Source organism: Haliotis rubra, unplaced genomic scaffold (genome assembly GCF_003918875.1).
Source record: "Haliotis rubra isolate DU_JTF1 unplaced genomic scaffold, ASM391887v1 Scf128, whole genome shotgun sequence".
NCBI lineage: Eukaryota > Metazoa > Mollusca > Gastropoda > Lepetellida > Haliotidae > Haliotis > Haliotis rubra.
Window position 1 is genome coordinate 643,940 of NW_025765203.1, and position 27,955 is coordinate 671,894.

General features: G+C 44.5%; 1 protein-coding gene across 1 annotated transcript in view; it reads left to right on the plus strand.

The window, feature by feature from the left end:
- LOC124266756 (mediator of RNA polymerase II transcription subunit 12-like protein) overlaps positions 1–27,955 on the plus strand; it is a 69,996-nt gene that overhangs the window by 12,257 nt on the left and 29,784 nt on the right. The window contains 14 exon segments of the mRNA XM_046701542.1: positions 5,750–6,017; positions 6,486–6,585; positions 6,731–6,867; positions 7,869–8,000; positions 8,235–8,361; positions 9,940–10,154; positions 10,454–10,565; positions 11,066–11,358; positions 13,865–14,143; positions 14,406–14,569; positions 21,052–21,166; positions 21,402–21,532; positions 27,062–27,172; positions 27,338–27,479. Of these exon segments, the coding sequence (XP_046557498.1) occupies positions 5,750–6,017; positions 6,486–6,585; positions 6,731–6,867; positions 7,869–8,000; positions 8,235–8,361; positions 9,940–10,154; positions 10,454–10,565; positions 11,066–11,358; positions 13,865–14,143; positions 14,406–14,569; positions 21,052–21,166; positions 21,402–21,532; positions 27,062–27,172; positions 27,338–27,479 (2,326 nt within the window).

The following is a 27,955-nucleotide window of genomic DNA, read 5'->3' on the forward strand; positions in this document are numbered from 1 at the left end:
TGACAAAACAAAAAACTCGTTTTTGTCTTGTTCAACCACCCCTGTAGGGCCCCACCGGGCCCCCACAGCCAAGAGCAGGTAACTCTAATCCTGAACCTCATAACGCACTTTCCATGCTGTCGTTCACATGGTGAAGATGTTAGTGGTGTCCGCTTGCGAGCTGATGGACAATGGTACGAGACCCGTAGCCACAGCGCCAGTACGCTGCGTTGAACCGGAGCCGAAGCTCAGGCCAGACACAGGCGCGCCAGCAGAGGGGTCGCCAGAGCCGAGGCTCAAGGCAAGCACCCCTCCGGGGGTAGAACCCGTCCCTGGGCCGAAGCCCGAGGCAGTGGAACCCCCGACAGACGACCCTGGAGCGCCGCTAACTCCCGAACAGAAACCGATCTCCTCACGGAGACCGGACATCGCATCCGAGATAAGCGAGCGAACCAACGTGATCTGTTGCTGCAAAATAGAGGTTAAATCTGTTATATGTAAGGGTGCGGAATCAGATTGAGTAGAAGTGGAGGGGATAGGGGAAGAAGGTTTTTCCGCCGTCTTGGCCCGCTTACCCCCACCCCCGCTAGCAGAAGAAGAACTCTTCTTGCTTTTACCCGCTTTAGATGGTGGGTCCTGAGCCCATAAGTCTCCCCCCGCCTCCAGCAAATTTTTGTAAAACAAAAAATCGGCGGACCGACGTTTGGTAGTCTTGGGTGAGAAAATCTTGCAATTCTCACAAGTTAGATCATCATGGTGATCTACCGCCAAACAACCGAGGCAAACATCGTGAGTATCCTGTGGTGGCAACATGGCCGCACATGCAACGCACGGGTGAAACTGTAACAAACATTTTAATGGAAACTGATGTACAGTGAAGCCCCGTTAGTCCGGACTCCGATAATCCGGATGTCTCGCCTCCCGGGCGATTTCAGCTTGTTACCAATCTATGCCTATATAATTTGCCTCGATAATCCGAAATCGGTTTCTGGAACCGGACGGTAAGTAGCTGTCACCAATCAGTAAAATAAACAGTAAATTGCTTCACAGTCCGGACGCTGTAAGTCGTGTTCACGAACCGTAACAACACCTCCCGGCGATGTTTACTTAATTAACTGGCCAACTGGGTTGTTGTTTTAATTAGACATTAAAAGCTCCCGACTGAAGATACTCTACATTTACACTTTGATTGACACCACAATACAAAGGCGTGGACGACAAGTGAGCTGTTTTGTGATTGGTTAATGTACTTTGACAGACAGATCCGGTCACGTGGACTAAAAGTGATTTTGCTTTACGACAATGCTGCAAGTCACAAGTGTGCTTCCCTAACTTTGCGAAATGTGACCAAATACCACGTCTCATATTCAACCGATGGATGCAGGAATAATTCGGTCATTCAAGGCATACTACAATGGATCGCTTGTTAGACATTACCTCACCTGTGCTGAGGAAGGACGTGATCAGACACGTCGCGATCGGATCAACATGCGGATGTCACTCGGTAAAATTATTGATGTGATGAATTAAGCTTGACATTAAATGCTTATTTGTTTTATCCAGATTCGTGTCGTTTTTGTAATTCTTAGGGAAGCAACTTGGGTCTTGATTCAGTAGTCCGGACTATTCACAATCCGGACGAATTTACTGAGAAACGCAACCGTCCGGATTAACGAGGCTTCACTGTACAGTCTAAATTACACACATATATGCAACACAAGACAAAACAGAATACGCACGGGCGATAAACCATTTGTGAAAAGCTAAAGCAATTTGAACCCTTTAACATGTATCATGAACAAGAGGCGAAAATGCAAGCTTCCTGCGTAACATATACAGCGTAAAAAATATGAAAAAATATGAAAAACTTACCCAACTCACCTTACATTGCTGAAAGTGAAAACGTTAGGCAAGCCTACAATAGTAAATGTACAAGAAAAACCCCACCGACCTAGCGATGTAACCCAAAAAGTTACAACCGTAGGACAGAAGGAAGCCAAACCGACCGCCATCTTGCCTGCCACATGGCTGGAAAATGGAGCCTGTCCGACAAAGTTACAACAATCATGAATGAAAAAATCAACGTACAATTCCATCTAGCGCCCGTGTGAGAGAAAAAGGAACCATACATACAACAGGTGATTCTTTAGCACTCATTTCCAAGGCTCGAAGTAGTAAAACTCCAATGAACAACACGCACGTCTCACATGGAAATCGACAGCATGAAAAGTGAGGTGCGAGGTTGTCGGCTAGAGTTACCTGCTCTTGCCGGTAGGGGACCCCACGGGGGCCCTGTAGGGGTGGTCTCATAACGCAGAACGTGTTTTTGATTTTGTAAATATTTTTTATTAAAATATAGTTACAACTGTCGTAGGCTTTTAAAATGGACATTTTAATGCTTATAAGTACCCCAAGGAGGACTTCTGAAAAAGAATTTTTCAGTTTGAATTCCTAGTAAACAAGGATAAAGATGAAAAGAGAAAGAAACAAATTCTGTATGTATGGTTCTTTTCTATTTGCATGGGCGATATATGGAACGCGTTTCAAAATTGTTTCATTCATACGTGTTGTAACTTTTCCGTCGCCTCATCACTTCAAACCATGTGTTTGCAAGATGGCGGTCGGGGCGGCCTACTTTCCCTTTTTCTATGCGTGCTTGAAAGGCTTCTACGCCTTAGATTAGGGATTGTTGTATTATAATTACATCGCATTACATGTATATATATATATATAATTATTTGTGACTCGTCATCATGTCTAGCTTCATGCCTTTTGTTGTTGACCATGTCATGCTATATCCGTCGCCTTGCCACTTCTAACTATGTGTTTGCAAGATAGCAGGCGGGACACTCTACTTTCCCTTTTCTATGTGTGTTTTCGCTTGAAAGACTTTTACGCCTCAGATTAGGGGTTGTTGTGGCGCGTTTTATAATTACATCGAATTACATCACATTACATGTATATATATAATTATTTGTGACACATCATTGTGTCTAGCTGGTACTTTTTGTTGTTGACAATGTCACACGACGAGTGATTTCTTCTGTACGATCACTTTGTGATACTACTAGGGGAATATCGTTCATCGATTTTTCATGCTGCATTGCAATTTGTGTTATTTATATTTGCCAAATTCTCCACTTCAAGCTACGTGTTTGACAAGGTGGCGGATACGGCGAGTGACATACCACATTCTTCTACTTGTTTACATGTTAAGTCAATGTGGTGGCGTTGCTTTTTATGTTTTGCTTTGCTTTACATTTTGTAATTAGGGCCTTTCCTGTTATGTTATGTTGTGTTATGTTATACATATATACAGTACATACATATACACACAACGAGGCTCATGGCGCCCAAGGTTGTGTTTACTGCTTGGGATTTACGCCATTCAGGAACGCAGATTTTATGTTTTTCTCTAATCTGCCTCAGGCAGGGAATGATATTTGATGTCAGCACCCCTGTCCAAAACGAGTAAGCCTCTATAGAGGTAAACAGGCTATAGGTTTCTAAGGAATGCTCTTCCCCCACCTACACCTACACCTCCCGCCAGTGGTGTTCACCAAGTTGAGGTTGATTCCAGCTCAGGTAGCCAGATCGCAGTGCCGGTGTTGTCACCCGTACCTAGATGACTGGCTCCTCAGGGTTCATACCGAAGACCTGGGTTCGATTCCCCACATGGGCACAATGTGTGAATCCCATTTCTAGTATTCCCTGCCGTGATATTGCGGGAATATTGCTAAAATCGGCGTAAAACCAAACTCACTCACTCGCCCTTTTTTAAAACGGGTCGATTCAAGTTTGAGGATGAAACCCATACTCCTGGGGTCACACTCAGGGAGCCATGACATGTTTCTCGAGACGCCAGAGTGGTTGGTTCCTCATCTGCAGTGATGGACAGACATCTGGCGTCTCTCCAAGGGGCTCCCCCTGGAGACGCCGACGCTCTCAGTCCAAACAGATACATCCCTCCCTGGTTGGGGGCGGTGTTCTGGTGGGCGACCTGCAGTCTCTGGATAATAAAGTCACAACCTGCACATCAATGTGCTGGAATTGACAGCAGTCATGTTGGTGTTCAAACCTGCAGGCTGGGACTCAAATTACCTTTAAGGCCAGACATTCTCACTCACTCTAACCTCCAGACACGCGGAATTCCTGCAGCAGTTGCAGATACAATGCTGGCTTCGAGGCGGGATTTGACACCCATTCAGTATGTTGATAGGTGGGGCGCTCTGATGTGCAGATAGGGGGATTTCAGAATCCCTATTCTGTGGATTTAGCTCGGATATTGGAGTAACTTTAACAATGGCGATTGCTCTCGTTCGATTTCATCAGAAAGTCTAACAGGGCTAATAATTCTCTCAGGGTTTATGGCGGCTCAAGCAAAGCCCTCTTTCATGAAGGAGGGTAGTATTCAAGCCATTAAACCGCAGTAACTTATTAACTCAACAGGGGCGGTGGGGTAGCCTAGTGGTTAAAGCGTTGGCTCGTCACGCCGAAGACCCGGGTTCGAATGCCCACATGGTAACAATGTGTGAAGCCCATTTCTGGTGTTCCCCGCCGTGATGTTGCTGGAATATTGCTAAAAGCGGCGTAAAACCAAACTCAGTCAGTCAGTCAGTATTAACTCGACAATTGTTCGACCCTGATCCTGCCTCATGTCCTTGCCTAATAGGCGTTGGAGGTCACGTGACTGGGTAAGTGCGATCTTAATCTATTTTTAGATTGGAGAATTCCACTTGAATTAGGATTTGTTTTGCTAGACGGAATGCCACTCCAGACTCTATTCTATGGGAGTCTGTCTTATGCTTATAAGTACCCCAAGGAGGACCCTGCAGGTCAAACAAGACAAAACAAGTTTTTGTTTTGTAAATATTTTATTCAAAATATAGTAACAACTGTCGTGGGAATTTTTAATGGACATATAAATGCTTATTAGTACCCCAAGGAGGACTCTCTTCAAGGAATCAGCAACCTCTACAGGTTTGTTCGAATGCCTTGGATCCATGCACCATCATAGACAGACATGTGACATCAGTATCATTGTCTCTCAAGTCACTAATCTGGGCCTTGATTTTCGAAGCTCTCTTAGCTCTAAGATAGTCGTAAGTTAATTTTTATGTATGACACTTACGTTTATCTTAGCCATGTGAGCTTCGAAAATCTAGGCTCGGGCTCATATTTAGTATCATTCCCTTTAAATGGGGACCAGACGAAGCTGTGTTGGAGAATTGATGCATATGAAAATGTGATTAGTGGATAACCAAGGATACGTGACCTATAGGTTATTACTGGGACAAATGATTGCGTTATTGTTGTCCCCTCGCTGCAATGCAGAACGGGGGACTATGTATTCAGCAGCGTTCGTACGTCCAGATTCTTGTTAACACGCTTCTCATGAACTGTTATACCCTATGTCTTCAAATTTGATGACAGCCTACAGTGGAGGATTACTCAGACACCAGTCGATTTTGGTGACCTAGACCTTATTTTCAAGGTCACCACGACACTTTGACCACTTTTCAAACTCTTGTTAACGCAATATCTCATGATCTGTTGTACCCATTATCTTCAAATTTGGTGACAGCCTACATTGGGGGATTACACAGACACCAGTCATTTCTTGTAAGTGACCAAAAAATAAAAAGTAGTAAATATATTATAAATATTTCATTCTTCTTTAGTGGCGTGTGACATTGCCATATTAGTGGCAAACACTTGTTTTCTTCTAGCCTGTTCACCATTGAAAGAGAGCATGCTAATTTTCTTTCAGAGCCATAACAACAACGAGCACCAACCAGTATATCTCCAGCCCAATGGCAGTGATGTTTGCCGAGCTGAGTGGCTGCCCTCAACACCGGAGCCTCATTCTCAACCTGTCCGCCATCTTACAGCGACTCACGCTCAAGTGTCCCACGGGCATTGTATGGAATAACCTGGGGGAGGGAAAGATCACATCCTTCCTGTGTGGGTCCCCCTTGGATCATCTAGTGTGTGCTCCCTCTAGTCTACCAATGCTGCCCGGACCACACAACCAACAGGTCAGTCTTACGTCAAGTCAGCAGGTATTTGACACTACCAGCAAATTTAGAGTTATTTTAACATGGCATTAAATTCAGTAATGTAAAATCAGGTCAGTATTGTGTTGTGGTGGTCACCTGGACCTAGCCGTCATACTTGTTGTTACTCAATTGACATGAATTGGGAACAGTTTATCCCCATTGGGGAATGTTTGATGACATAATTTTGCTATTGATTTGGGGCTGAATGTCTTCCCTTTGGGAGATCTAGACAAATTCATTGCAAGTGTTCTGTGCCATGGTAGATAGATAGCTTACAGAAGATTTCCTCAATTACTTCTTGTGGGGATTCTAGATTAGAAAAATCAGGCTGCCATCAATAGTCTGTTTGATCATAATGACATGTTGAATGGCTGCATCCAACAGCCTGTTTGACCACACTAAGATGTTGATAATTATTTCCTAACAACATGTTACCAATACTTGTAGATCCGCGCTCAGATCCGAGCCTCTGAACACCAGATCAAACTGCGGGGGAAGGGAGCTGAGGTGCGGTGGTCATCAGACAAGTGTCAGCAGTCGGCCAAAGGTAGGAGTTGGGGTGCCTTTCTCACCCAGTCTGGATTATTTGCAGGCCATGGGGTGTGGCTGAAGTATTGGTGTGTAAGACAGCATTTATTCCTTGCTCATTCACTGCTAACTTTTTGTCACAAGATGGAGAACTGTTGTTGCAGGGTTCGTGATCAGCAAAGTCCTCCATGTGCTAGATAACCTGGACAAACACCATTTTGACAAGGTTGACGTCAACAACTCTCATGATGTGCTCTACCAGAAAATATTCTCCATCAACCAAACCAAAGATGGCAATGAGGTGAGGGACTCATGTGGTATCAATGTTTATTACTCGCCCGTGTAATATTTTTACGGCAATATTACACTAGTGTGATACCACTAGACGTATGACGTCATAATGGTAATACCTCTGTCACAATGGTAATTAGACCTTGCTTGACTTGTGGAAAGCTGACAGTCATCACACTTCGTAGGCATTTTCTATCATTTATGTTGGAGAGTAATAAACAGAATACTAAACTCGCTTCCGTGAAATACCATTCTTTCTTAAACTTGTGAAAGATTTAGCATCAAACTCGCTTTCGCTCGTTTGATACCAAATCATTAACTCGTTTAATAAAAATGGTACCGGTATTACACGGAAGGTCGTTTAGTATCCTCTATATATACAGTCTATATTAAAATACCATTTGAACGGGGTCCAAATAACTGAGCAGTTACTTCCTAGTCCAGTTAGTACTGATATTTGTTTGAAAACTTAAGTAATATATTTTGCAATTATGAAATCGTAAACCAATCTAAGATAACTAGTATCCAAGGTGTGAGGTTGAATTCCAGGTCCATGATTGGCTACTCAAAGTTGATGATCATGAGGTTGAATATAATTCATCAATAATTTTCCTTGCATCAGTCAAATTCACTGATGTATGTATCACAATGTATGATATGCTTTTGAAATATTTAATAGATTTTGTAACTCACTTGATAATGCACAAATATGGTCGGAACCTGTTTAATGGAAGGTCACTCACCTGCACTCTTAGGAAGCAGTATTCTGGGTGTTACCACTTGTGATTGCTGTATTAAGTTACTTGTGGAAGGGTGCATCCCCCAAATGGCATGTTCGTCTTTTTGGCCTCTCTCATGGATTAAATAAAGCCTGATTGATAATACTTCTCTTCCTTGTCTTGAAATTATCTACTCTTACCAGATTAATTTGAAAGGATTGTTCATGAGTAATTAAAAGTTGTGAGTTAATGCCAGAAGTTGTGAGTTAATGCCAGATGTTTGCTGTTTCAGCCAATGTTAGGGGATGAGCCTATCATCAAGCTGCTCATTGACTGGGCAGTGACAACACAACGCACTGGGGATCATAGGGCTGTCGTAGCAGCTAAACTGCTGGAACGCAGGCAGAATGAGCTCAGGGCAGAGGTAAATACAACTGTTAGTGACACTTGTAGGTCAGCAAGAAGCAATCTCGGTAATCAGAGGTATACATCTGTACTGATTGCTCTTTTGAGGTCAACATGATGATAGCATTTTAAGACAAAACTATTTTAATTATGATTTTATGGCTATCACATTATATGCCATGGAAAAAGAAGTGCTCAGTCAGTTTTCTGAAGACTTTTTCTGACATGACTCATTCCATTCCCACTTTTACAGAAGTATGGTGATACAGACATGATGGAGGACAAAGACTCGATTGGCTCGGACCAGATGATTCCCCCAGGACTGCCTGCCTTCCAGTCTCTGCTGATGGATTTCCTCGACAACCAGGCCCCAGTGCTAGGTACAGAATGAATGAGTGAGTGAGTGAGTGAGGGAGTGGGTTGCCGCACTCAGCAATATTCCAGCTATATGGCGGCGGACTGTAAATAATCGAGTCTGGACCAGACAATCCAGTGATCAACAGCATGAGCATTGACCTGCGCAATTGGGATGTGACATGTGTCAACCAAGTCAGCAAGACAGACCACCTGATCCTGTTAGTCGCCTCTTACAACAAGCATGGGTTACTGAAGATCAATTCTAACCCAGATCTTCACAGGTGCTAGATACAGAGCAGATGATGACCTCCATAAATGAAATATATATTGAGGAAGCTTTCTCTGACAAATGTTGAAAAGTTGTTTTTGTCCCCCGCCGCAACGCGGAACTGGGGACTATGTATTCAGCGGCGTCCGTCCGTCCGTACGTACGGCCGATTCTTGTTAACGCGATATCTCATGAACTGTTGTACCCAATGTCTTCAAATTTGGTGACAGCCTACATTAGGGGATTACAAAGACACCAGACGATTTGGGTGACCTAGACCTTATTTTCAAGGTCACCACGACACTGACCACTTTTCAAACTGTTGTTAATGCGATATCTCATGAACTGTTGTACCCAATGTCTTTAAATTTGGTGACAGCCTACATTAGGAGATTACAAAGGCACCAGACGATTTGGTGACCTTGACCTTATTTTCAAGGTCACCACGACACTGACCACTTTTCAAACTGTTGTTAACGTGATATCTCATGCACTGTTGTACCCAGTGTCTTCAAATTTGGTGGGGCGGTGGGGTAGCCTAGTGGTTAAAGCGTTGGCTCGTCACGCGAAGACCCGGGTTCGAATGCCCACATGGGTACAATGTGTGAAGCCCATTTCTGGTGTCTCCCGCCATGATGTTGCTGGAATATTGCTAAAAAGCGGCATAAAACCAAACTCAGTCAGTCAGTCAAATTTGGTGACAGCCTACATATGGGGATTACGCAGACACCAGTTTATTTAGGTGACCTTATTTTCAAGGTCACCACGACATTTTGAACACGGCATCTCATGGACTGTTGTACCCAATGTCTTCAAATTTGGTGACAGTTTACATTGGGGTATTACACAGACACCAGTTTATTTGGGTGACCTTGACCTTATCTTCAAGGTCACCATGATACTTTGACCGCTTTTTAAAGGCGATATCTCATAAAACATTGCACCCAATGTTTTCAAGTATGTTGACAGCCTACATTGGGTGATTATGCAGACACCAGTCATTTCAGGCATCTTGTATGTGAGCCAAAAATGAAAAGTAGTAAATATAGATATTCCATTCTTTAGCGGCGGGGGACATTGCCACATCAGTGGCAAACACTTGTTTAAAATTGTTTTTGAAACCATAGGTTTGGTGGTCGAGGTGAAAATAATATTAATGTAAATAATGCAACCTGGTGTAAAACAACATTAAGTCATCACAAGCATAGACCAACTCTGCATAACCTGTCAATATAACCTTTATTGGAAATCATTGATCAGGCACAATTACTTCTTGGCTCAGTGGGGGTTGCAGCAATATTGCCAGTTCCATTACCTGACTGTTACTGTTTAGATGAAAATCCAACAGAAGAAAACAAGCAAGCATTCCGGAACCTGATTCACCTGTTCTCTGAGCTGATTCGCCATGATGTGTTTTCCCACGATGCCTACATGTGTACTCTGATCTCCCGTGGTGACCTCCTTTCTTCCCCTGCTGTCATGATGCCCTCTGCAGACAGCGTGGACCTCCCCAGCATCAAGAGTCAGAACGAGAGCATCAAGCATGAGGTAATGGGGACTTCAGCTTCAAAAGTTCAGTGAATATTGCATAAGATCTTATTGTCCTTTAACCTTGATCAAATCAGATTTCTCTGCCAGTTAAAGATTTCCCAACTTATACCGTACATCTTGTCGTGTGCTGCACTGCCTATGTGAGTCTTTTCAAAGTTGTTTTCAATCATAAGACTGTTTGTTTCAATCATAAGACTGTTTGTTTCAATCATAAGACTGTTTGTTTCAATCATAAGACTGTTTGTTTCAATCATAAGACTGTTTGTTTCAATCATAAGACTGTTTGTTTCAATCAGCATCAAGATGACATCAAGGTTGACATGGACATCGGTGCCCTAGTTGACACAGACTTCAACAGTCTGTTTGGGTCCGTTAAGGATGAACAGAAGTCCAGCCCAGAGCCCCCAGGTGGGTAGTCCGACACTGACCACTCCATGTAGTGAGAGAGTGGATGTGGTGTAGCAGGCTGTGTATGTATATGGTCAGTGGATGCAGATCTTAGTAAAGATTGTCAGTGTTAACTTCAGTTGTATAACATTAGTGTGTCCTACATACTGTTAAAAAGAAGCTGATCAATTATTCATGTAAATGTATATATATTAGGCTTTCATGTGTTTTGCATTTATCTGTTGTGAGGTCATTGAACCTAATTCTTGAACAAGGCCTGGCAAGGTGATAGCTATCTTGTCTTTTTGACTTATTGTTAAAAAGTATGTTTAAAAAAAAGTATCTACCCCGATCTATTGGACTTTCAGGTCTGTGTTTTTGCCCTGTTATATTTATTTCTTATGTTGCTGTGACCTGACAGAGACCCTGACAGATACTAGGATGAGGATGACACCATGCATTATTGTTGTCGTAGTTTCCACTGCATGCAGTAACTAACTCTTGACATATCCTCTTCCCAGCATCCGTGAAATCGGTCAAGTCGGAGAAGGATCACACCCTCCAACACAGTGATGCCCTGCCCACAGTCACCGCCCCAAAGGGTCCATCACGGCATATGCTGTTTGCCACCCACTTCCCCATTCCTCAAGATGAATATTCCAGTCATGAGTGCAACCAAAGACTCATCGTCCTGTACGGTGTCGGCAAGCCCCGTGATGAGGCCCGACATGTCCTCAAGAAAATCTCCAAGGAGGTTGTGAAGCTGTACAGCAAGAGGAACTGTATCGATGTCAGCAGTGGGGACCTTGGCAAGGTGAGTCCTTGTGGTTTACTGTAGCATCAACTTGGTGAGTTCTTCTGTAGTTGAACTGCCATTGTGGACAAGGTGTAGCGAATCAGACAATGATCTGTCTCAAGCAACTCGGTTGCAGAAAACACAACAAGTTACTGGGGTGTGAGCCGGCGGTATGAGTTCCTCCCGTTCCCCCATCCCAAGTAATACTTATAAATATACTAAAATTATTAACAAAACTTAACACAACAATTACTATTGAACTCACAAAATGGCTAAAAGTCCAAAATTTAAGTTAGGGTTAGGTTTAGAGTTAGGTTTAGGGTTGGGGGAATGGAAGGAACTCTTTCCAATCACCAAGATATAAAGTTAATATATACAATATGTACCCCTAACTTACCCCTAACTTACCACTGTTTGGCAATGAGCTGGCAGCTTACAAAGCTTAAATAATGGCAATAAGATTAAAGGACATGTACAGGAATCTTGGGGCGGTGGGCTATCCTAATGGTTAAAGCATTGGCTCGTCACGCCGAAGACCCGGGTTCGAATCCCCACAAGGGTACAATGTGTGAAACCCATTTCTGGTGTCCCCCGCCGTGATGTTGCTGGAATATTGCTAAAAGCGGCGTAAAACCAAACTCAGTCAGTCAGTACAGGAATCTTACCATGTGTAATCAGTCTACACATACTGTATTCACACATGTAATTAGATGATACACATACTTCAGCAGTGATTTATAGTTAGCTCATACTAATTTGCAAGTTCCTTTGTAGGTTGAAAAGATAAATAAATCTCATCCATGTGTAATAGGCGCCTCCGCTGAGGGAGGTCACCCAGTGACAGTAAGGTTCATATATCAAGGTTCGATGTTGTTATTTAACGCTCTCCGTTGTGGACTTTGCGTTGTGTATTTTTAATTAGATGTTAATCTGGTACCTGGAGAGCGGAACCTTTCATGGACCTTATTTCAGGTTCTATGGTTGTTCAAGTCATTGTAAAAGATTCTTCCCAAAATAAGAACAAAGTTCAGATTTCACCAAATAAATACAGTTTATTAATTTATAAAAACAAACTAAGCCAAACTTAACAAAATAAATAGAAGCCAGCATCACACACACTCACAACTAGCAGTCTATAAGACCCAAAGAAAAAGAAAGTCCTAACTAATTAATTCCTACATACAAAGCCTACTCTAATCCTATCGTTTCCCCCAACCCACTAAATGTTCTCCTACTCTACATGCAAAATAATACTATATAAAACCTAGGGAAAGGAGGAAGACCTCCCGACTTACTGTTCGGTCAGGATGTCCTGAAGCAAGCGACTTCTCTGAGCGTTACAGGCCCTTAAATACCCCGCGCGCTAACCTTTGACCCGGGAAAAGTAGCCTAACTCCCATTGGCCCAAGAATGGAGTCAGCCGACCAATCACGACAGCTCTACCATACCGCACTCGGAATGCAAACAGAATACACACCGGGCCATGGCAATCCGAGCACGGCATGGTAGCGCATGCCGTGACTGTCAACTGTCCGGGAAAGGAGTAATTCCAACGGAATTTTACAGCCAAACGAAGGTAAAAAGTGGAATTTCATTAACTACAAGCAACCTCTGGAGAAATCACTTACTCCCGGAAACTGCTACGTAAAACTTCCCACTAAATATATATATATTACAACCCCAATAATGTGAAAAGAAAATAACTTCTATTCCCAACAAAAACCCATTTTCCTACACATGCATTACCTTAATGCATCTACAATCATATACAACTATGTACACAGACATATCTATAAATACATGAATATGAGCCAAAACACAAACTAACCTTCAATAAATATAGAGAGAAATCCTCAGACACTTGGTCCCAAGGAAATGCCAAACGGTTTGCTGAGCAAATTGTCAGTGACAACCGACTTGTAAAGGTAGTACCTGACCAACTGCTTGATGAGACAAAGCTGAACTGTAGGCAAGCGGACTTACATAATAAGGGCAGACAATGCAATAAGCTTGTCAATAGAGTGAAAGTGGCTATTGTAAAGTTAGTAGTTACATAAGTTACATAAGCACTGGGGTAAATCTATTGTTACTTTCTGTATACTGCTTACATGATATAGCTTGTACAGGCACTCTGAGACAGAAACTAGACAAATTAAAAGATGTCACTAAAATATTTACAAAACAGTAACAAATCATCTCAGCCATATATGTGTTTAAGAAAACCGTAATGTATACACTAGACAGCATATGTTGTTCAAATAACAGATGTATAAGTTTCCTGGTTAACTTTGTTTTTCTGTTGATCATTTCCATGTTTATACTGCTGCATAGACATATAAATGACCTGTTTTCATCGATGTTTTCTGATTTTTACAATAATCCATAATGTTAAGACTGTTAGCTCGAAGTACCATAAGTGTCTTGGTATTCAGATGGAATATGTCAGTGAGGCTGTTGCTGTACATCCATGTGTTATATGTTTACCGAAAAACGAGATGAGATGTTTAATCTGTCGAATTTTCAGGTGAAGAAGAAGAAAGAGAAGGAAGGGGAGGCAACTGCTGCTGCGTCTGTGTCTGTGGTGCTGCCAAACTATGAGGGCATCTTCCAGAAGTTCCAGAAGCTGTCGTACTACGACCAGCACTCTGTCACAGAACAGTGCTGTGCTGCTGTCATAGAGCAGATCAACAGCTTTGTGTCTGGCAGCTCCAGTTATCTCCCCTTGGTGGACAATATCTCCTATTTATTTGACCTGATGGAATACTCCCTGAATATCAATGGTCTCATTGAGTTTATTTGCCAAGTAGGTGCATTTTGTATATACCAATAATAAATCAAATGAATATTGTGAGCAGGTAATCTCTATTGGTGAATTTGGGCAAGACACTAGATATACTACTATATGTTACGGAGCACCCAATCTTTCATATTATTACTGTGTATCTGTCAGCCCCTCAACCCTTTTTTAAAAGAATATTTCACTATCTCATTTTTATGACAATGATTAATGTTCCTTACTGTTTATTTATGTGTGGTGCTATTTTTCATGTGTCATGCTGTTGCAGATGTTGAAGGAGATGACGGAGGTGGAGTTGCAGCTGAGAAAGAACAAGTCCTCATTGGCGGGGACATTTACCACGTCGCTGGGGTTGTGTATAGTCAGCGTTCTCAGGCAGTATCACACCTACCTCTTGGTGTCTCAGGATCTCACATCACAAGCATTTGAGTAGTGAGTTGAAACACTCTTACAGTCACCTTAAGCCATTAAAAAAACCAAAACATTGGTTAGGTGTGCCTAGTACATAAACTTGAATGTTTTTCAACTGAGTGTCAATCTTCTCATTTTGACAGAAAGCAAAAGCATAATCCTGTAGGGGAGGTTTCACAGTCAGTATTGCCAAGCTACTAGTCTTAAGGATTGTTAATTTGGAGCCATGTGTCTGTGTTTTCCTTGTGATGGTCATATGTCTTCAGTGATGTTTATAAAAACATTTATTTTTCCTTATCCTGACTCATGCTTAATGCTTGTCTCCTTCCTCTTGCAAATGTTAGTGGAACACCTGTATCTCCTATTGAAGCTCCCTTCAATAAAGAACAGACGTAAATTCACTCCTCCCAAGAGTTATCTCCCCTGTTGATTAGGCGGGAAACTGTGGCGCCCCCGTCCCCACATGCCTCACTCTCTCCTTCTTCGCCCTGTGGGCAAGTTGTGAGAGCGCACTCTCACGGCACTATATCCTTTAATTACTTAATTATTCTCCTCTATTCTACTTTTATAGAGGTTTAGTTAGCATCCTTCAACAATATCGTTTGATATTTAATTGTATTTAACACTGTTTATTCTCGGAATTGTCCGTGTTTGTTCAGTTGTTTACATTTCATGATAACCTATTTTCGTTGTAGGTTTAGGTTCGCTGCTGCTAAACCCGCATTGACTGTGCCTTAGCTGCACAACAACATGTACTTCCAGCTATAGCTGTAATGTTTTTCAGCATTTAAGAGAAATTCAAATTAATAAATATTTTTTCTCTGTACTTAGACGTACTACCGACAAATCCAGGTGACTGACCAAGTCATGGATAACTGGCTGAGTCCCTCACGAGCTGTCTACTGCTGTTAGACGATTTTCTACCATCAAGTGACCTGCCGGAGGATGGGCGTGGGATGTTGTCCGCCTTTACTTCGAATCTACTTCGGACAACTCCTCAATGCAGACGTAGAAGAAGAAGCCATCCTCTACACAGTATGAAGCCTCACAGACATCGTCCCGATGGAAGTGAGATGACTTCATGATGAGCTGCTGCTGATCATCCCAGACATACAGCACGCAGTCCGAGGGCGACAGATGAGCGATCCCTGGACCATATCGCTATCAACGCAGAGAGGGGCAGATCTACAATCTTCGCAGACGTTGATTAGAAGCCATCCTCTACCCAGAGAAGGCTACACACCCCTCAGATGCCGACCAACTCTACGGGGACGTCTGCGCAGACTACAAGGACTTTCTCTACCGAGATTGTCCCGATGACGGAACAGGGACTCTACGATGATCAACCGATAAGCATCCCAGAGGTTCATCCCAAGCAACGACCGGTCTCAGCTACGGTGATGTCAGCGCAGATCTCTCCTCAACCCGAGGTATCATCGTTGACAACAGATGACCGTCCAGTGGGCCCCATCGCTATCACCGCAGAAAGGGCAGCGCCAGTTCCACCGCAGACCTTTAACCCAGGCGACTTCATGCAGTCATGGAGATGATGGAGCAGCATTACGGCCTGGAAAAGAATTCACAGCCAGCTCAGGTCCCGAGCCTTCGTGAAGGCTCCAACGCAGACGTCAGCTTTGAGGGACCCTCCATCAATGTGATGTCTGCCAGCAGAACTACACTCCCGGACCAGCTTGCGCGAAGGTCGACTCAACCATCCCCTACGGCGGACTTGGACGTTCATCGGACGCTCAGCATTCGCGAAGGAGGAATCGTCCATCCCTGGAGACAACATCAGACGATGAGCGTTCGCGAAGGACCAGTCGCCATTCCCCAGATGCAGAATCAGATGTTCAGCGTTCGCGAAGGCATTCGGGAAGGAGAAATCACCCATCCCCGGATCGGACGTCAGCGTTCACGAAGGCGTTCGCGAAGGACCAGTCGTCATTCACCAGATGCGGAATCAGATATTCAGCGTTCGCGAAGGCATTCGCGAAGGAGGAATCACCCATCCCTGGATACAGAATCGGACAATCAGCGTTCGTGAAGGCATTCGCGAAGGACTAGTCGCCATTTCCCCAGATGCGGAATCAGCTGATCAGCGTTCGCGAAGGCATTCGCGCAGGCCATCTACAACGCAGAGACGCCGCAGTACTGAGATTCTCAACAGAACGCTACATACCATCACCGAGCCTGCGCGAAGGCATTCGCACAGGCCATATACATCGCAGTATTTAGCTTCTTAACAGAACGCTACATGTCATCTACAACTTGCGCGAAGGACGGCGGTATCTTCAGAGACTGTCAACAGATGAAGAACCTAATAAAGGATCTTCAGACCGACTAGGGCATCAACGACGCCTAGCAGATCATCACGGGAATCACCATTTCGGAATGTATTGCCAGGTAGGCAATCCCGAACTACGAGATGATTACCTACACGCAAGGCGCCATACAGTCACACCATGCCGACCACAACACAGATCGCTACGCAGATCTTCAAGGTTATTCAACCAGGACTCGAGGTAACGTCATCCTAGAAGGCAAAGATCGTCGTCGGTACACAGACTGAAGAACATGTAATACAGTTCAAGAGGGGTACTCTTGTCCGAATTCATCACCGGCACAGATCTTCAGACGGAATCCAATATTCACATAGATTGATATATCTACATGAGAAGACGTATGGCCATATAGAGATCTTCACTTTCGTACAGATCTGCAGATATTCTCACTGGCGGGGTTCAACAGCAGCCTTGCTACGGCTAGGAAAATACATACTCGTCAACGATTCCCTGAGCAGAATTTACAACAAGTTCAGCATTATTTTACAATTAGGACGCTTCATTGATGTATGCAGTCTACAAGCTGACGTGAAGATTTCAGTTGATCCTCTGTATAAAGGGCGACAGCATTATCTTCAAGACTGAAGTAAAAGTCACAGCAACCAGGAAAACAGCCTACACACATCACTATTACGCGACGAAATATTTCACGCGTTTACCATTCAACCCTCGATACACGTGGTCACTCGTGTAACTTCGGAAGGCTACGGACAAGACCGACAATTGATCAGATATCAACGGCGGGACTAGATTCTACAAGGACCTTTTTCCTGCTACACCGATGACGTCACAGTGCGGCTAGCCTAAGGAATCAAAATGCTTTATTTTGATTGGACCACGAGAGACAACGCCCTGCGCAGAGGTCGGACGTAGTTCACAGGTCAAGAAATGGGTTACAAGTGACAACAGCATGTCAGCGAGCAAGGAACGCCTCCATTACAGTCCAGTTAGATGGGACCTACGTGATTTGGCTGCCTTCATGGGGTTATAGACCTCCCCTGTCATCATTGAAGACGATTCTTCAGACGACTTGCAGCAACATACGTTGGCCTGACTAAGGTGGCGGCACTCCTTTCTCCATTCTTACTACGAAGTGGCTGAGTCTGTTGTTTCTTTTCACGTCAGCACAAGACATGACACGCAAAGGGAGTCTACAACTACGCCCACTACAGATTTTCGTGAATGTACAACTGGACGATCCGGACCCCTTCGGACTCTCGGACAGATTAAATCCATATTTAATATGGTGGACTCAGAGATAGGAGGGTCGCAGACGCACCTATTTATCAGAGCGGGAGTACAAGACGCATCTCTATGTGGACGCATCTCTCCATGATTGGGGAGCACACCTCGACAACAATGTGTCAGCTGGGATATGGACCATAGCAGTGTAGATCTACACTTCCACATGCTGGAAATGAAAGCAGTGATAAACGACATACTCCACTGGATCAGCATTTTGAAGAATGCTCATCTGACGGTACATACAATCACCTCCACAGTGACGGTCTACATCTACAGAAGGATCAACAAAGTCGGCGAACCTTCTGGACCTCTGCTTTCAACTGGTCAGCATAACAGTCAACCTGAATGTCCACATCAGAGTATGCCACATTCCAAGACCAAGAATGTGATAGCAGATGCACTATCTTGTCCAACGCAGCCATTCTCAACAGACTGGATGCTACATTCAGAGATCTTCAAGCAGATCATACAAGAGATGGTAGCACCATTAATAGACCTCTTTGCCACAAGGGTCAACTGATAACATTCATCTCACCAATACCAGATCCACGGGCCTGGGCAACAGACACGCTAAGCATCTCCTGGCTAGGACTAAACGCTTACGCATTTGCTCCACCAGCTCTAATACCAAGGGTATTGCAGAAATCAGTCAGGCGAGAGACCCACAACTACTTGGGGCACGTCTTTTTGGCCAGCAAGAATATGGTCCCCTATTCTCATACAAGACCTAGGACTGCCTCAACTGCAACTACCAGAGTGGACGAATTTACCAATACATCCTCACACAAAGCAGGCACACGGCAACCCAGAGGTGTTCTGGCTACACGTATGGACTGTATCAAGGCATGCTTGAACAAAGAGAGGATATTTCGCCAGGGCAGCGAAAGCAGTGACACTAGCTTTACGCAAGTCTTCAAGCAAACTTGTCTGACAACAAGTAGTGACGCTTTGAGACAAATGATACATTTCGAGGATCGACTTCACTACCATGATAGTGACACATCCTCAAGTGGCGGACTACCTTTGTCACCTAGACAAAGGAAGCGGTTAAAAGGGTCAACGCTCTCAACATACCTAGCGGCATTGTTCTCAGTTATCACCATGAGGACGAGTGCAACTGACTAAAGTACCAGAGTTACTGGCCTTACTACACCCTTTTAATTGGAGGACCAACATCAGAGATTTAAAGCTCCGGCGTGGGACCTCAACGTAATTCTACGACATCTCACTAGTGAGATCTACGAACCATTACAGAGAACATCATTCGAGGTCTTGACGCAGAAGACGCTGTTCCTGATAACCTTAGCAACAGCAGCAAGCATGTCGGAAATCCATGCTCTGAACCTCGAGAGAACACGATTTGATGATAATCATAACATCGTGCATATGGGACTGAGATGGGACTTCATAGCAAAGAATCAACTGTCAGGTCATCGAGACAGTTCCACGTCCCAACACTATCATCAGTCCTTGGACCACAGTCTACCAACAAAGATCCAGGTCCAGGTGACGGAAATTCAAGTGTCTTTCCATCTCGATCTAGACAGCGACACAGACGAAGGTCTGCCACACTAAGATTTCAAGCTGGATCAGAACTGTCATACTACGGGCCTACAAAGCAGCAGGACTTGATCCTCCAAGAGTCTCCAACCCACATGCAATTAGAGCTCTGACGTCAACGCTCGCTCTACATGGGAATCGCTCTATCAGTACGATAATGGAGGGCTGCTTCTGGAAATGGGACAGTATGTTTGCCAACCACTACCTGAAAGGGACGTCGCCACTGAGGACGGCTCTGACATTCACCATTTCGGCTCACTTGTTGTAGCACAACAATTGACAGTCCCATAAGGCGCTGAGACAGAGTCTCGCCCCCTTTTATCTCATGACTTACAAAGCCTACACTCTGTAGAGTTTTGCTTTAAGTCTATATGCACGTCTAGGACAGACTAGCATAAGCAATATGACCCAGTACTTGTAAGGATACTTGTACAGGAAGGGTCGCTTCTCCACTTGGTGCTTGCATCAAGAGATGGAGTCGCAAAATGCACATAAAATGTTAACAGAAGAAAGGACCAAAAGTTAACTATTGTGGTCCCCCCATCTAAAGGCAGCTGGAAGGACAGGGTCGAGCAACAGCAGACAGTGCCAACACGGTTCCCATAGGGGGTATAGAGACGAAATCACTACATGAAATCCAAAGTAGCTTGCCCGCGCACTTTCTCTGTCGGATTCTACAAAGCATTAAGCATGAGTCAGGATAAGGAAAAATATGTAATTTTCTGAATAAAATTGATATTTTATACTTATCCTGACTCATGAGGTAAGCCCACCCAGCCTCCCCACTAGACACTTTGGATTTCCCTGCAAATTCAAGTGTCGGGCTCATATTCAGGAGAGATTGAGGCATGTGGGGACGGTGGCGCCACAGTTTCCCGCCTAAACAGCAGGGGAGATAACTCTTGGGAGGAGTGAATTTAAGTTGAAGGGAGCTTCAATAGGAGATACAGGTGTTCCACTAACGTTCGCAAGAGGAAGGAGACAAGCATTAAGCATGAGTCAGGATAAGTATAAAATATCAATTTTATTCAGAAAATTACATTAATTCAGATCATTTTAGTATTGTCAGATATTATGTGTCAGTTTGGAACTCCTGATGGCCTGAGTGATTCATTGAGAAACAATTGTTATTATTTTCACAAGTGAGACCACACCTTACTGTGTGAATGAACTAGGCTTGGAGAACAAAGTGGACCCAGTCCATAAGTCAGCGTGAACATCGGAGAGTTCCCAGGATCCCAGTTTAGGCAAGGACTGTTGGACTGTTGCAGCTCCTATACTTTGAACGAAGCTCAGTTTGTTGTGTGAAACAGAATCTATCGACCATGGTATATAAGACTGGTGGTTGTGTTTCAGTCTGTTCCTGCTGTGGAAGACGGTGGAGTCTAGTAACCCTGGGGAGTGTATGTCCGCCAAGCGTTGTATCATCTCCTACCTCTGTGATGTCTACTCTGCTTGTGCTTTCCTGAAGGTATGCTCACATTACTCACACAAGTATCTGGGATGTAACTTATATTGACATATTTACTACAGATCTAATTAAGTTTAGTTTTCTGTTACATAATTTGCGTACCCTGACCCTAATATTCCACTTATTGAAATAAAGATAGAATAAGGTATGTTGATTTGAAACTTCAGGATGCGATATTTGCCAACTGAAATATTTGACCTGAAAACTGCCAACATGAGGATTTGTCTGCTTTCAGTCTCGGTTCTCTGAGATGTTTAGTTCTGCTCACTCCCAAGTGAAGCAGACAATCCACGTGTCTGTGACTCCATCAGCCTCCAACTTGCGCTGGGACCCTGCCTTCATGATAGAGCTCATCAGTACAGGAAAGTAAGTCGGGAGGAGGGAGAGGTCTAGATACTGTGTATGAAATAAGCCAAAAACCCAGCCGACATCAGGGCTTATTTTTCCTTATCCTGACTCATGATAAATGCTTGTCTCTTTCTCCTTGTGAATGATAGTGGTAAACTTTAAATCCCTAGAAGTTCCCTTCTAAAAAGCGGACGTAAAATCACTACTCACCCAGGAGTTACCTCCCTTGCCCCCTTGGTGCCCTTTTGTTCACCTGACCGACCATGCCTTGTCACTCTCTCTTTCTTCGCCCTTGAGGACGGTTGTGAGAGCACCTGGGTCCCTATACAGCACATATCCTTTCCTATTTTGGACCTTACATCAAAATTATTGCTGTATACGGCTTTTACGGATTGGATTCTACTATATGGTTTGAAATTTGATCTAAATTATACGTTGTTTGACATGTTTTTTCATCGTGTTTACATTTGATTAAAACTTGTGTTCGTTGTAGGTACCCACTGTCTGCGGCTGACCCACATTTATTATGTCCTGATTGCACTACTTCATGTTCTTTCAGCTCTCGCTGTAAACATTGTCTGGATTTAACCACTTTTGAATTTAAGAACTACCTTTTTTCCATTCATAGACGTGCAAAGGACTGGGTAAGAAGGTATTCACAAGTCATGTCTAAATCAAGTGATTGCGCTTATGTTCACTACGTGTGTTCACTACTGCTGCCGATGTTCATAATTCCAGTGAATTGCCGAGCGTTTTACGGGGGCAGGTCGCTGTGCCAGTGATGAACCTTGAACCTAATAAGAGATCATCGTCAACGGAGCTGACCTCTTCGCAGAGGAAGAAGACTAGATCTTCAATGCAGAAGAAGAAGGCTACTACCCCTAAGACTTCGTCGAAGTCTCTACACAGCTCTACACAGATGACGAGATCCTTCTCTGCTGAAGAAGCAGACGTGTATGATGATCCCCCCATCCTCATACCTGAAGTCACAGTCGTCAGCAAGAAGACGAAGCCTGCTTCTACAGCTACATCGGCAACTTTATCAGCGCAGACATTGACAGAAGACCTTCTATCAATGCAGACATCGGCTACCAGAGACAACAGCAGCGTCAACTCTTCACAAGTGCAGTGTACCTTAGAAGACGCCTCATCGTTGTCAGAAGCATCATCATCCCTGCAGCAGTCTCTTCAGACATCGCAGAACTTCAACCGGGACTGTTCATGCAACAGTTTACAGAGGCAGATAATGTCGATGATGGAACGTCGCTTCGCGCAGGAGAAACCTGCTGTGAAGACCACTACAATGACTAATAGCCTGCGTGAAGATTCAGCAGTCTCTCCAACGCACTTGGAAGAAGAGGGGAAGCCTGCGTGAAGGCTCACGCACCCGACGATCTTCCTCATCTGAAGTTAGGAGCCTGGACAACGCTACCAACGTCAGCTCAGTCTTAGACGTCCCTGAAGAAACCGCTAAGAATTCTCCACGTAGAAGCAGAATGAAGCGTTCTCCCGAACCCTACAGATGTCGTAGATACGGGTCGTCATCACCATCGGACTCAGACGCACATCGGGAACCTGCACGCAAGCACTCCACATCTTACAGAGGGGAGACTACGTCTAAGAATCAACCTTCACGAAGGCCTAGAGAAACATCTCAAGACTCCAGGAAGGATACACGATCACATCGGGATTGTTCACCTACGCGCAGTTCTTCATACAGATCTTCACACAGAGACTCACGTCGTCGTGGATCGTCAGAGTGGGAGATGTCTAAATCAGAGGAGGAAGGTGAAGTCATATTCTCCGATACGGAAGTAACCTCATGGATTGCTAATGGCCTGGACCTAGCATCACCTTCCAAGGACACAGACGAAGCGTTTACATAGAGATGTCCAACGATGATTTCAACACACTCACCTTTCCACCTATCGACCCGATCTCCCAAGTATGGGACAGTCTCAGCTCAGCCTTTGATAAGGCTACCAAGTTCCAGAATCAGCATATCCCGACGTTCCACGCCAGGAAATTCCCCTTACATCACATGGAACCCTTCCTGAAGGCACCAGAGATTGATGAGGACTACAAGATCATCAACGACTCCCGCTATAGAACTTACAAGATAGAGGACAACGCTAAGCACAACTGGATACGACTACTAGACGTACCTTCTTCAGACTAGCAAGATCTAGGGCTATCAACGAAACAATTATCTCGAAGTTCAAGAACTCCACCAATCGAAGAGGACCGGATGATATATTCTGCGCTACTGACTCAGAAAAGGACCACCAGTTTATGTCGGAGCATCTAGCATCCACATCAGCGGGCCTGACTCTCCTGAGGAGACAAGGATTATTGTCATCGTGCACCTGGAGTGAGCGGTTCACCAAGTCCTTATACAGAGCCCCATGGTCAGCATCATCCATCTTCGGAGGAGGGATTGAAGAAGTCGCTAAAGAGGTTACACATGAATCAAGGGAGGTCATGATGATAAAGTCCATAGATGGCAAATGTGATTTGCCAGACGTCTCAGCGCTACTCCAACAAATCCATGTTTGCAGGAGTCCAGAGAGCCAGAGAAAAGAAGTATTCCAGCTCAAGAGGAGGAAGAGGTCCTTTCCCTGCCCAACCGGAGCCCCGAGAAAACACCCCGAAAGAGGCCGAGCACCCAGGGGTGCCAGGGGAACCAAGCGCTGAAAGACAGGTTTGGAATGACTGGAGTCTTCCACCCCCAGCCGTTCCCATACAACCTTCGACAGTGGGTGGACATCTTCAACGGTACTGGGAGAATTGGGGAATACTACAGGGCGACTACGTATCCCAGATACTATGCAGAGGGTACAAGATACAGTTGGAAGCCACCCCGCCGCTTACAAGCAACCCAATGGCCCTCAGATACGCAGCCGACCAGACAGAGAAACTGGACGACGCAATCAAGACTCTACTCGACAAAGATGCAGTAGAAGAGATAAATCAAGATCTCATCATGCCGGTTTTACTCCCCAATTTTCCTGGTACCGAAGAAGAATTCCAAGGAGAAGTTTCGGCTCATCTACAACATGAGGAAGTTCAACCAGGAGTATCTCCGCAGACCAGCAAAATTCAAGATGATACATCTTCCTCAGCTCCGACATCTCGTTCGATCCATCAGACTACCTCGCCAGCATAGATCTACAAGATGCGTACCTACACATCCCGATACATCCAGACTCAAGGAAATACCTAAGATTCCTTTTCAACGGACATCACTTCCAGTGGAAGGTTCTACCATTTGGAATATCGTCGGCCCCCTGGTTGTTTACTCGAGTGACCAAGCCCATCGTCACATATCTACATCGCCGAGGTCTACGCAGTGCTTTTTACCTGGACGACGGAATTCAAGTTCATCAAGATCCCAGTCAACTCAGACTGCAACTAGACTTCACCATCAGGCTTCTCGCTCAGTTAGGATGGCTAGTAAATCTCCTCCAAATTTGACCAACAACCAAAAGGACTTCACCAAACGAAAACTCTCAACGTACCTGGCTGTGCCCAGCACAGTAATCACCATGAAGAAAAGAAAATTCAAGGCTCCTGCCTGGGATCTCAACATAGTTCTACAACATCTCACCAGTGATGCCTACGAGCCTCTAGAACGGACATCCTTTGAACTACTGATTCGGAAAACGCTGTTCTTGATCGCCCTAGCAACAGCAGCACGGATGTCAGAAATACATGCTCTGGACTTTGAACGAACACGATTTGACTCAAGACATCGTGACATCGTACATCTAGGACTGAGATGGGATTTTATTGCAAAGAACCATCTGCCCGGTCAGCCTGACAGACAGTTCCACATCCCAGCACTCTCTACAGTCCTTGGGCCACAGGATACACAGGATCTATCCTTATGCCCTGTCAGAGCACTAAAAGTCTACCTACAAAGGACAAAAACAAGGAGACGAAAATTCAAGCGCCTATTCATCCCCTTATCTACTGAGACGCCCACGGAAGTCTCACGGACATGGATGAGAGCCGTTATACTAAGGGCCTGCAAAGCAGCAGGACTTGAGCCTCCACGAGCCTCCAATCCCCACAAAGTCAGAGCCCTGGCGTCTACACTTGCTCTGCATGGAAACTGCTCGATTCGACAATAATGGAGGGCTGCTTTTGGAAATCGGACACAGTGTTAGCCAACCACTACCTCAGAGACATTGCCACCGAAGACGTCTCAGGCATTCAAGTTTGGGCCACTAACGGTTCCACAAAGGCGCTGAGAAAAAATCTCACCCTTTTTATCACGTGACTTGTGAAAACCAATGCTCTGGAGAGCAAATGGTTTAAGTCCATGCACATGTCTAGGACAGGCTAGCATGAGTGATAGACCCTGTACTTGTATAGGACATACTCCTACATGAAGAAGGGTCGCATCTCCACTTGATGCGTGCATCAAGAGATGGAGTTGCAATAGATAACTAATGGAACATTAGTATATCTAAAAATCCACACGAAAATGTCAGGAGAAGTTTCGGAAGTTGTGGTTCCCCCCAGACTCATCAGAGGAAGGTGAAAGAACAGAATCATCAGCAGTGCCGTCATAAGTTCCCATGGGGAACGTAAATCAACAGCCAGAGAATCCAGAAGTGGCCTGACCCACCACCGATTCCGACGGATTCTGCAAGCATTTAGCATGAGTCAGGATAAGGAAAAATATGTAATTTTCTAACTAAAATTGATATTTTATACTTATCCTGACTCATGAGGTCAGCCCTCCCAACCTACCCTCTTATGGCACTCTGGATTTCCCTGTAAATCCGTGTGTCGGGCATACATACGGAAGAGAGTGACAAGGCATGGTCGGTCGGGTGACCGTAAGGGCGCCAAAGGGGCAAGGGAGGTAACTCTTGGGTGAGTAGTGAGTTTACGTCTGCATTTTAGAAGGGAACTTCAAGGGATTTCAAGTGTTCCACTATCATTCGCAAGGAGAAGGAGACAAGCATTTATCATGAGTCAGGATAAGTATAAAATATCTATTTTAGTCTAAAAATTACATTAACTAGACCAGACACCAAGATATGGTGAATTTACTCAGATGTATGGAATATCTAAAAAAAAAAAATTTACCAGACCATCTGGCTGGCTAGCTGTAAATTTAGACCGTCCGTCAGAAATCTAGCCTGTCTCGGGTGGTCGGACGGGCCTTATTTCATACACTGCTAGATACTCTACACATCTGAACATCATAGTGTCAGTGCACAGGCTCATCAATGCATGCAGATTTGTAAAAGGGTGTAGGCTGTATTATGTACTGATTGGCTGTTTACTTGAAGACAGTACCATTGATGGGATTGCTGGTTTCCCAGACCAGATATTTACAGGTCTCTGTTATGTGGCTGGAATTTTGCAGATTCAGCATCAGACAGCAAACAAACTGTAAGTTAAGCTTTAATTTATGAAACTGTGTTTGGAACATTTGGAGTATGTGGAGGAACATAGTATATATTTTTGAAGGTATGGGTGTTTTTCTGTAGGTTTTACAGGCCCAGGGTCTAAAGGCGTGTGTGTTTTCAGGTCGCAGCCAGACCCACAGGTGGTGAAGCAGCTGAGTGAGAATCCCCCCAACAGATACAGCTTCGTCTGCAATGCCACCCTCAACATCTGTAACTCACAGGTCCCAGAGAGGTGAGTCCTTCAACCTGCCCCCAGTTAGTGTAGGATCAACGAATAAATAGAAGTTAATGTTTCTCAGCCTCCTTTACCTCCTATGCAGCTAGTCCGACTCCACTGTGATCCTACCCGCCAGTCGTAATCAAACCTGTTTAAGTTGTATATTCACTGTGTTTCCAGGTTGAATGAGATCTCGTTGTTGTGTGCGGAGCTGACAGCTCGGTGTAATCCCCTCAGCTCGGAGTGGCTGGGAGTTCTCAAGGCTCTCTGTTGTTCATCCATGCACAGTAGTGGATTCATAGATGTCCTCACACAAATAGATGTAAGTACAGGACGACCTCAGGACCTTCATAGATGTCCTCACACAAATAGATGTAAGTAGAGGACGACCTCAGGACCTTCATAGATGTCCTCACACAAATAGATGTAAGTACAGGACGACCTCAGGACCTTCATAGATGTCATCCATCAAATAGATGTAAGTACAGGACGACCTCAGGACCTTCATAGATGTCCTCACACAAATAGATGTAAGTAGAGGACGACCTCAGGACCTTCATAGATGTCCTCACACAAATAGATGTAAGTACAGGACGACCTCAGGACCTTCATAGATGTCCTCCCTCAAATAGATGTAAGTAGAGGACGACCTCAGAACCTTCATAGATGTCCTCGCTCAAATAGATGTACGTACACAATGAACTCAGGAGCTCCATAGATGTTTGGGGGGTTATAAGATAAGCAAAGACCGAAGTCAGGAAGACGTTTTGTGGGACAAAACTAGACAGGTCAGAGGTC